The sequence below is a fragment of the Prunus mume genome, linkage group LG4 (assembly GCF_029339155.1).
Source record: "Prunus mume cultivar Tortuosa linkage group LG4, ASM2933915v1, whole genome shotgun sequence".
In the NCBI taxonomy this organism is placed as follows: Eukaryota; Viridiplantae; Streptophyta; class Magnoliopsida; order Rosales; family Rosaceae; genus Prunus; species Prunus mume.
In genome coordinates, this window is record NC_142701.1 from 1,301,558 (window position 1) to 1,312,687 (window position 11,130).

At 35.5% G+C, this 11,130-nt stretch overlaps 1 protein-coding gene across 1 annotated transcript; it reads right to left on the reverse strand.

The window, feature by feature from the left end:
- Window positions 1-6,338: 6,338 nt before the first annotated feature.
- Window positions 6,339-9,691, reverse strand: LOC148917609 (mannose-6-phosphate isomerase 1-like). Its single transcript, XM_089051424.1, has 5 exons — window positions 9,079-9,691; window positions 8,797-8,964; window positions 7,735-7,947; window positions 7,131-7,397; window positions 6,339-6,867 (listed from the first exon to the last, which is right to left on the reverse strand). Exons 1-5 carry the CDS (start codon window positions 9,433-9,435, stop codon window positions 6,550-6,552), a joined length of 1,323 nt encoding a protein of 440 aa, XP_088907550.1. The 5' UTR covers window positions 9,436-9,691; the 3' UTR covers window positions 6,339-6,549.
- Between the last annotated feature and the right edge of the window lie 1,439 nt (window positions 9,692-11,130).

The window sequence follows — 11,130 nt, forward strand, 5'->3', positions numbered from 1 at the left end:
TTCCAAATTACCCCATAGTTCTTGCTAATTAAGATATATGCCAAAAATGTATTTGAATAATACAAGTACGTATAAACAATGTGCATGGAGAACCCCTCATGATATGTGCATTGAAGAAACTGAGATATGTTCTAGGATAAGAAATAGTACAGAAGAATATGTAGACGTAGGTGTAGCAAAGTGGATAAGTTCACCACCAAATAAAAGGTCAGAATCAAATAGATGATCTGCATTGCAATCCCATTATATATATCCAATTCCAAAGCTAGTTAAAATATAATCATACATCAATACCACAAAAACGATAACTAAAAAAGCAGATGAATGAAGCACATACGTATTCCTTGATAAAAATATTGTCCATACGGTTTCAAACGGTCCAAAAAAGATACATATATTTCTCTGACTCTTTACTAGATGATAACGCAAGTAAAGCTTTGAGCAAGCTGTAGTTGTGGAACTTCAATTAATCTTGAACCTTACTAGTGGAAGTCGAACCATTCTCTAAGTCGCCCAGGTCTAACTCAATACCACACTGTTCCCTTAACTTATGGCGGAAAAAATCTACCATAAGAGCTATCAGTCCCTTCCGCCGAAAGGAATGCCTGCCTTTTAAAATAATAATGTGTGAGCGAGAGAGAGAGATGGAGCCAAGAATTTGTGTTTGGAGGCCAACATATAAACCAAATAAGACATTAAAAAATTTCAATTTTTCAACCTTAATAATGTTTGTAAAAATAAAAGGCAGAAAACAATTGTTTATTCAATTATGTATCAAAATAACACTCATCGTTCTTTCATATCTCAAAAACCATTAGGAACAAAAATTTGGTGAATGCTAAAACCATTTGTAATTGAGTCAATGCTAAACTTTGCTTCATATAGGAACAAAAATTTAAATCCCAATCCTTTTTTATTTGGGTAAAAGTCTACTTCTTATTTGATAAAAGAGATTTTTTGAAACTTTATTTGATTGGCTACTTTTATGTTTTATTTATATATTGGTGGGCCCAAAATTACTTAGTCTTTCTATTTGAAATCACTTAATCTTCCACTTGCAAAGAGAGAGAAACGTATCTTTTCTTTTGTGAGGGGGCCACAAATAGTTTATTATTATATAGACTTCCTAAATGTGTAGGAAAGCAAGAACAAAAATTAAATGGAGTAGAAAATTTTGGGGGGGGCCCAGGCCCCTTCAGGCCTTTGCCACTGAGAGAGAGAGAGATTTTCGTTCAAAATATAAGCTTGAGTTCTTTACTTCTGGCCATATTAGCTAATCATGATTTATGTACAGATCAAAACATGATCTCTCTAGCTAACATCTCTTTTCCATTCCAAGAAGTGAGAAAAAGAAGGAGCAGCAGCTTAGCACAATCGCGAGATATAAATGATTAGAGAACTTTAGAGATATATAGAATTATATTACGTGCACGGTGCATGGTTTTTCTTGTATTATATATATACACATAAATTCTCCTATGCGGACGTCTGGACTTTATGATCGTGGTGTAAACATATTTCTACCCTCATTCCTCTATTTGATAACGTTCACCGCATAATAACGTGCAGAGATCCGGATGAGAAAATATATATATATATATATATTGATTTTCTTTTACAGAAACCTTGGCATTATATATCTTGAAAAGTAAAACATAAAGCACTTTTCCCATCCACGTTGAGCAAGCAATGCAGGAAGCATACCAAAGCTTTTATTTTAATTTTTTTATAGAGAGTAAATGAAAGTACCTCAACGGCAGCCTTAACCCAACTCCCGCATCTGTGATGTGGATAACTTGATGAGTTATCATCAAACTTAGCAAATGCACTTGTGTGAAAATCTGATTGACGAACCACTGTATGAACTCGCCTGGATATATCACCACAACTTCATCAAGGTAACTAGTACCTAATGATGTGGATAATAACTGTAATTATACAGAGAGAGATATTGATGCCAACGTAACCATGAAAATTAAACCTAATCTGAAGTGAGTATATACAAAATTTTATCAACAAGAAAACCTAATTAATGTGACAGGCTGATGTTGAGAGAATTGAGGGGTTGTTGAAAGAATTGTATTATGTTCTTTGTTTTTGTTGTTGTTCAAGAGGAACCTTTGGAGGATCTGGAGATGGAGCTATCTCTTTTCCAAACCTATTGCTCTGCTTTTAAGGTTTCTAGTTTCACTCTTGTATATAGCACCTCATTCATACTGGAAAGTTGCTACAAGAAACGGTCAATTTCTTCTTTTAAGGTAAGGGTTCTATGGTGTTGTTCGTTTGGAATTTTGAATAGGTTACACGGAGCTTGGCAGCAAAAGCATTTCAAACTTCTCTTCCTAAGGAGACATTTTTTTTCCACAACTATGGAGGATCACCTAGTTTTACGGTTTGTTTCCCAGCAATTCTTTTCTAGTCCATCAGAAATTTGTTCAAATGACAGATGATATTCAACAATATCTTTCAAGTTTTATGTTTGAGCATATTCACACACACACACACTCTCTCTCTCTCTCTCTCTCTCTCTCTCTCTCTCTCTCTGCAAAGAAAAATTGAGTAATGCACATTGAGTCAACATGTCCTGATACCAAAGCTGAAATTAAATTCTGCTTGAAGTTTCCATAAACAATATGCCTAGACATTGATCCTCACTGGAACAAAACTTTCACAATTAAGAATAAATATTTGCAGGATGTGGGATATTTCTTCACATCATACAGTTACATAAATCTGAAATCAACAAATTTTTTTTTTGGGTCTTAGTTTGCAACATTTGGTGAAAATTTTGGGTGTGCATGGATTTCTAGTTAGTTATTACCATATCATGATCTCCATTTAGTTTTCTTTTGGATTGCATGTTATTTTGGTGCATGCATTTCCATGTGTTACAACTCCCAAGCTTCCCAATATCCACGATGCAGAGCAAATTCAACAAACCTAAAGAGCATCTCTTTGGAGATGTCAAATATCAAACATTAAATTCGAATTGGATAATTTATATGGCAATTTGACATTCCACGCGATATATCAAATTAAAATATTATTTTATTATATATTGCTTATTGATTTATTACTTTCTAATTAAAAAGATATAATAAAAAATAAAATAACATCACAAAGTCAAACAATAAAAAATAATAGCGGGAAAGAGAAATGTTATTATGCGTAGGATTTAACATTTCGGTTGGAGTGAGTCTCAGTTATTTTTTCTACATGCTAAAAGTCACGTTGAATTTTACATCCCATTGAACTCTCCAATTGATGTGTTAAAATGCCAAGTGGGGTTTTAACAATATAATCCAACTGAAGAGATAATGCTAACAAGGATTTGAAGGTTGGCATCTCAACGTTATCTTTTACAGCAACCAAAGTGAGTAACCGAAGAGATAATGCCGACAAGGATTTATTATTAATATTAAGTTTAGCCAACTCAATATTAATAATAAATATTACGTGGCAAACAATGGTCCTCCAAGTCTTGTGGATTGGATTTGTTCTGACCCTAGTTGCTGAATTGAATAAATTCTCATCTTGATAAACAAAAAGGAAGTATTCCAAAATGAGTTTGCCTGCTTAATTATTTGCATTTAAAATTGAACTATACTTCTTAATGAAACGTTCGTTAAGTACATTCGGGATATTTTCTAGCACGGTAGCAGCTATCATCAAGTAAAAACTCTCCATCTTCTATTCTTGTGTACTCGAAACAATGTATATATGCATGTGATGAAAATTACCGCACAAAGAGAGGAAAAATAAATTAATGTCTAATTAAATGACTATATTATGCACACACACACACAAAAAAAAAAAAAAAAAAAGCTTCATTTTAACCTTAACTCACCCTCCTACCACTTGCTAATCCAGATAACTTTAAGATGGTTTAGTTTTAGATTTGGAAGGAATATTCGAATTGTTAATTATGATAGTAGGGACATTTCAATACAAGCCCAATTCTTGATGAAAATGTTTGTTATAGCCTATGTATTTGAATTGATGAATCCCCAACCCAATTTGCATTTATTACTTATTTTTTTGACTATTTTGCCCTCAAAGGTAAATAATGGAAACAAATTAAAAGTCCTTGATTTAAAGCATTGTCTCTCTTAATTAAGGGGACTAATGTTGAGGTCCAAAAAAATCCAGGGTTAGGCTCAAATGAATTCATGGCCCAGTGCTACACCTCATTAAGAAAAGACCCGATTTGGAGCACGCAAAAGTTCGTCATTCACGCTCGCACGAGTTATGATCCACGTGCCATGCCAAATAAATATGCAATCTGTCATGCTAAGAGTTGAAATAAGCACTGGCTTTACGAGCCCAAGCTAATTATCCTGTCGAGCGTCATATCCCTCTTAAAAGCAACAAAATTCAAGCACTTCAAGCGACATGCAATGCCAAGCGAACAATTATTATTATTACACCTAGCCACGCTACAAGCTTAAGTGGGCCCAAGCCACGCAAAATGTCAGGGGCTTGCTTGAGTGAGTTGTGGTATGGATGGTAACGAACTTTCATGAGGCCCATTGATGAGCTGAGAAATGGAAGTTTTGGGCTGCTTAGGAGTCCTAAAACTCAAGTCCATTTCTTGAGCCCAAATATATGGGTAAGCATAAAAGAGAGAAAAAAGCCCAATACTCTAGGAAAAATTAGCCCATCACGATAAATAAAATAGTCCATCATTTAAGCTCATTCCTTTGATAGGCTAACCAATCACTTTAGCAAAAGCCCAAGCAGCCAAGAAAATATCCATAGTCTCCAGCACTTAGCTGGAAACGTGAACCACGATTAAATCCAAAGTGTTATGTCAGAGGCTTCAGCACATGGGCTAAGAACAAACACCAAGGTGGAACACGCAAAGAACCAGGGGATATTAGCGCACGTAGGTTGCTAAGAGATAAGGCACCCTTCAAACCAGTGTACATACCCACTTCTTCCCTCCCCCCACCCGATCAGATCTAGCCATGGAAGAGGGGAGAAAAGAAGGAAGAAAGATTGCTGAAAATGGGAGTTCCTCACTGGAACAACTGCGGAAAAAGCCTAGAGCTCCCCAAATCTTGTTTTTGTGCAATTGAGTAGAGAGAATTTCACCAAATAGGATGAGTCAAAGGAAAAGAAGAAAAAGGAAAGGAAAGACTTGGCCAAATTGGATAGAAACTATTAGGGTTTCTTGGAAAGGAGGAGCTTCCAGTAGCTATAAATGAGGACCTCCTACCCAACAACCAACTCACACACATTCAGAGAGCATGCTACATCTCGCCTCCCTGAAACCTCTGCAATTTTGAGCCCCATTCCTCCATCTCCTCCTCTTTTCTCTTATGTTAAAACATTCTAGAGCTTGACTGATTTTTCGTCAAGCTGCCGGAAACTACTCAACATACCCATTATATCCTCATCTCTCTCCCTCTTCAACAAGCCTTCTTAGAATCCATTCCCCCTTTCCTTAGAACCTCTGTCTTTCATAAGAACTCACAGCTCTCTCTTTGTTTATGCTAAACTCATGATGGTTTTGCTCCCATGCCACAAGTTTCTCATGCCAAGCTAAGAATCTACCTGTAAGCTGTTGTTATTTTTGTTGGTGAAGGTAACCAGGTGTTTCCTAAGGTTTCACTACCCTTTCAAAGCATTCTTGGGGTCTGATATTTGAACTCAGACTCATGGGGTAATTTCACCTATTTCTCTTTTAGCGTGACCCATTCGTCAATTTGCTAAAATAAAAAAACCCTACAGACACACTCTGATTGGTGGTGCGAAAAGCATGCATCAAAAATTGTTATTTTAGTGTTTTCTTGAAACATCTTGCTCATTGATTTTGTTGAGCACAACTAAGGCGGTTGGCATTCTTTGTCTTTATGAAAATAATCATTATCGATTTTTGTGAGAGAAATCAAGAAAGTAGAAGCGGTTTGCGTTTGTAAAATTTTTGTTAAAAGTGTTGTTGGCATTGATTTTACGTATAATCAGAAAATGATTACCGCATAATCATTAAACTCAGCGCCTTTTGGCAATTCCGCATAATCAGAAATGAATACCTCATTCATTTATTTTCCGCGCTTTCTCTCACAGCAATTTTTAACAATAAATGATTTTCTCACAGTTTACCAAACGGATTGGGCTTCTCAAAATTTTTAAAAAAATCACTTATCACCTCAAATAAGCAATGCCAAACAGGCACTAAATGTCTAAACGGTTTCTAATTTGTCTAATTTTTTTTAAAGGATGATTCATAAATGAAAACTTGAAAAATAGACAGTTCTAATCGTTTAAATAAAATTTGTATTGGACTCCAACGAGTTTCCTTATTTGAGGGATCCCTCGATAGAAGAGGCGAGGACTGCATTTTAATGATCTTTTTATTTTACAAACAATTTATATTGATGAATTCTTATTCGTATATTTTTTTCACTTATTTCATTGCACATGCATTTACATGGCAATGCTAATATTACAGAATAACAGAAATACATTTATTGTGAAAAAAAATGCAAAAAATAATAAATTATTTGCTTGCACTAAAGCTAAGATGTGCAGCAGCTGTAATGAAATTTATGAGGCTTGAAAGAACATGCTGTTCACTCCTGCTCTGTATATCTGCAACTGAGATGCACTTGTTATGCTAATCTGAGTGTTAGCAGGTGCAAAGAGAACATCTCCTTCTGTAATTATATCTCCTTTAAGATCACTTGCATATATGATTCCCTCCCCAAAAGTGACCACAAAAATGGAAGGACCTGGGACTGCAGGGAACTCTGCTGATTCTCCCTGGGGAAGCTGACAGCAATCGACCTCAAATTCATCGAAAGGGGGTAGGTACCTTGTTACATAAGGACCTAAAGCAACTCCTTGCAGGATTTTAGGATAGCCCTGCAAAAGAAGAGATATCAAATAGTGATGTTTAACAAATCCTCATTAAGAATCATGCAAAGTTCCAAACTATGCCTAATCAGTGACTCATTTGACCTATCCTCCATTTACATTTATGTAGCTTTGTATTTCGAATATTTTTCGCAATGCATTGATAGATATAGAATCTGACTTAGTAGTCTCCCATGTGTATATCAAATGCAATGAAATTTCAACCAAACAAGTAGAAGATCCAGTCAAGAAAGACTGCTGAATACTTTTACCTGCTTGTATGTGAGCATAGAACAAAGGGTGTTAACATCCATATGCTTAGGAGTTAGGCCAGCCCTCACTACATTGTCTGAGGTTGCCATACACTCAATGCACTCGCCGAAAATATAGGCATGGGGTTCATTCGCTCCAATGTATAGTGCTTCTCCAGGCTTAAGATTCACATGGTTCAAAAAGAAGGCAGATATAACACCCATGTCAGCTGGATATTGCCTTTCCAACTGCAACACCAGCTGTTCCTTTTCTGTCAAGAGTCTCCCCTGACAAAAGAGTGAAATTAGTCATTGACAATTCTGAATGAACATAACAAGGTTTTTTTCCATCTGAATTACCAAATTTTTTACATAAAATAAAAAGACAAAAAACCATACAATCTAACATAAGAAAATAGATCATAAACATGCAGTCAAATGTCTATTAATGCAAAGGTCCATTTGCTTTTAGATGTTAGAGTATATGCATCGATAAAAGTCCAATGACATGCCAAAGCACCTTGAAAATCAAATTGTCCTCCGGGCGAAGAGCTTTGAGAAAGAACTTGCCCTTGAAAACATAATTTGACAGTTATCATCTTGCCCTTGAAAATCATCAAATTACCTGACTTTCGATGCGTAAACGATTTTTCATTTTAGTGATTATTGTAGTTATCATCTCTTTGCTAGCTGACATGAGGTGGGTGAAAATTGAACGCAGAACAGAGGTTACTTTATTCTCATCATCTCGATCAGTAATGTCAAAGACTTTGTTTGCATCTTCACTACCAACCAGTTCCTCAATCTCAGGAACATTATCAAGCACAACTTTAAGCTCCTGGATAGAAAATAGCAAATAGATCCAAGTGAATGACAGTGAGGACTAATAAGATTTGACATACAGAAAGATCTTACTTGCCATTAGTACCGAAAAACTTATAATTAAACTTGTCATTATGATTTAAATAGTACTAATGAAGGCACAATGTTCCACTGTTGGTCAATCCAGATATTTGGCAAGGCATAGTAGTAAGCTGTTATTGCCATGGAGATCTCTGCAGAGAAGGCAATATTTGTTTATATTATAGCTTTAGGAAAGAAAGACAATTAAGGGGAAAGAAAAAAGGTGTCTTAGGTAGAGTCTCTGAATAACAGAAAGTAACACTACACCTACCTTGACCTCAATTTTTAAATGTATAGTTCGAAGTTCAGATAAAAAACAACTTCCACCAATGATGACTATTAAAAGTAATTTTTTTTTTACTTTTTTGGTATTATATCAACTATAGTTCTCAGACAGGGATAGTACTATTTTTCTATCCCGGTCAATCACGATATGTACACGTGGCAGTTTGTGATGGGATAGAGATAACAAAATAGTGTTATTCTTATTTCATAAAAAAATTTCTGCAAATAATGGCAAACGATTCAGTTGGGCCCCAAACTTGGTTACAACCCAAATATTTAATGACCAAATTAAAACAAGAAAGAGAGCATGTAATCAGTCAAAATTAATGACTGTTTTAAAAAGACTCAGCAACCAAACAATTCAAAAGCAAACCCAGTTCTCAGTCACACACTATCTTATGATTCTTATCATTTACAAGATTAAATAACACAAATTGAACAGTAAATCAATTGAAATTTCCAATATAAGAACAAAACATGAAAACCAGCAGTGTCTTACCTCAAGACTGATGAAACCACAAAGAGCCTCAAAATGTGTAACAGCCAAGGCCATCTCAGGCTTGTGATTGGCATCCTTGTAAAGATTTGGCATAAACTTATGCAAAACCTTAGCCAATTCCTTATCTGGGTGTGCCTGTATTGACAATGCCTTTGCCACAGAAAGCACCTAAAAACACAAAACAAAAAACTCCACACTGTCCACAACCCCAACATTGAAAACCCAAAAAACTTTAGAATAAATATGACAAATGGAATCTTTCATATTGAGAAACAATAGTACCTTAAACAAGAAAGGCAAGTCAGAGCCCCATTTTTGAACCACCTTCTCACCAAGCACCTTTGGGTTTTCCCAAACCCAATCTTTGAGACTCAAACTCTCAGACCCAATTGACAAAAACCCATTATTCTCATCCCCATTTTGAATCAAAAAAGAAGGTCCAGACTCATGGGTTCCCATCCAAATTTCAGCATAAGGCTTTTCTGGGTCAATTTCAGAGGAAGAATTGAGAGCAGATAGCCTAGCCACCAGAGAGTCTGTGCCTCTCTTCCCCCAGTCATAGTTCTGAACAGAGCATCTCAGCCTCTGAAGACTGCTCTTTTGATTGTGGTGCTTCATTGATTTGCCAATGGACTCCATCAATGGCTAAGCAAGCTTAAAAAGAAAATAAAAAGAAAGGGCAAAAACAGAGTGTGCAATGAAGGCTATGGAAAATGAAGGGAATGAGAATGAGATGCGCATAACATGGTGGTCATGAGGAAGTTGCTGCTTTTGAAAGCGTTTGAAAGGGAACAGTAAGTTGTGAAAGAGGGAAATTACTTTGAGAGAGAGAGAGACAGAACGAAAGGGAGAGTGATGATGAAGTTAAGAGAAAGAGATAGAGGAAAGTGGCAGTGGGGTCTTCCCTGTCCTGAGTCTGATGACTTTACCCATAAAATTCCGTTCCCATACTTTCTTATTCTTTCCCTATGCTTGCTTTTTAGCAGTTAAAGGAAACTTCCTAGACAATATTTTTCAGGGTTTTAACTGTCACTTGGTTGTTTTAGATCAAGGAATAAATGTTGTCTTTGGCTTTTGTCAATTGCATTTTTTTTACGGCAAATATTGTTCTTTGCAATATAATATACAACAATAACACAGCCTAGCAGAGAAGTTTCCAAATTTAATCATCATTGGTAAGCATAGAAAAATCTTATCTTATCATCTGAAATAAATGAGATTCACAATGAATCGAAGTATTTATTTATGAATTTTTATATTAAGAAATAAACATTGTCACTTATGTGTTTTGGAAGGACAATGATAAGTTAGTTGGATTCAAATTTCTAGTATTTGATCAAGTATTTCTTGTTATAGTGGTATTTCTCCGTGAAGAGTTTCTAAATTTGAACCTTGATAAAATAATTAAAAATAATTAGATATTTGTTCTCGTATTTTAATACGTTATTTGTTTGTGTACGTATAATGTCCAAAATTTCGATTGTTTCTAAAAGAATTTCTTGTTTTTATTAAATAATTCATAATTCATGGTTATCAATACTAAAACATGGTAATGGCTCTTGTTATAGTAAAGAGTGACCTCGATATTTCCATTGGCATAGTAAAATGTTATTGACCTTGTAAGTAACTAAATGCCAATCCTATAGAAGATGAAGAAAGTTAACCTCTTAAGATTGGTGCAGATGTGGGGTATGCCAGTCAGGCAGTGAGCTTGTCTCCTTTGCACTTGCCAAATAGATATACTCTTGAATCTACCTTCAATACAACAAATATAAAAAACTTTCTAATTAAGTCAATTTAAAAAATAAAAATAAAAAAATAATAAAGGTCAAGTAAATTAGCCCCACTTGAATTTGCTGGCATGTTCTCTTAATCGTAGTCACAAGAAATTTATTGTCACGTGAATTGATAGAGAAATAATATTAAGAGGTTGGTAAGAGAAAAAGGGGTGGGTAGAAAGCCACGTTAGATACGGTGACGTATCGTGAGTTGGACTTTGGCAAGAAGAAGAATCGACCACAGACGAGAAACAAACGGACAAAACAAAGGCTTTGCATTTCTCGCAGATACGATGCGAATGGAATAACGCCGTTATTGACGCCAATCGTCGGTGGACGTGTTCTGTGACTATGGGTGGGCCCCACGCAATTCAAGTACGAAAAAGGATCGGCAACCGTATCGTTACACGTGGCATTTGGATATCCATTGTAATAAATTAACGTTTGACTTATTCCTATACGCCACTTTTTGAGTTTTCAAGATTTTTTAAAAAGGAAAACGTGATCTCTGTCATGTATCGTCACGTGGTGAGCTTTCACGTTCTTACGTTTCTCT

Excerpts from the sequence above, each read along its gene's own strand:
- LOC148917609 (XM_089051424.1), bottom strand. The coding sequence starts at position 9,435 with ATGGAGTCCATTGGCAAATCAATGAAGCACCACAATCAAAAGAGCAGT. Across the intron at positions 8,965-9,078 it reads ACTTGCCTTTCTTGTTTAAG|GTGCTTTCTGTGGCAAAGGC; the intron begins GTACTATTGTTT and ends TTGTGTTTTTAG. Across the intron at positions 7,948-8,796 it reads GTGGTTTCATCAGTCTTGAG|GAGCTTAAAGTTGTGCTTGA; the intron begins GTAAGACACTGC and ends TTTTCTATCCAG.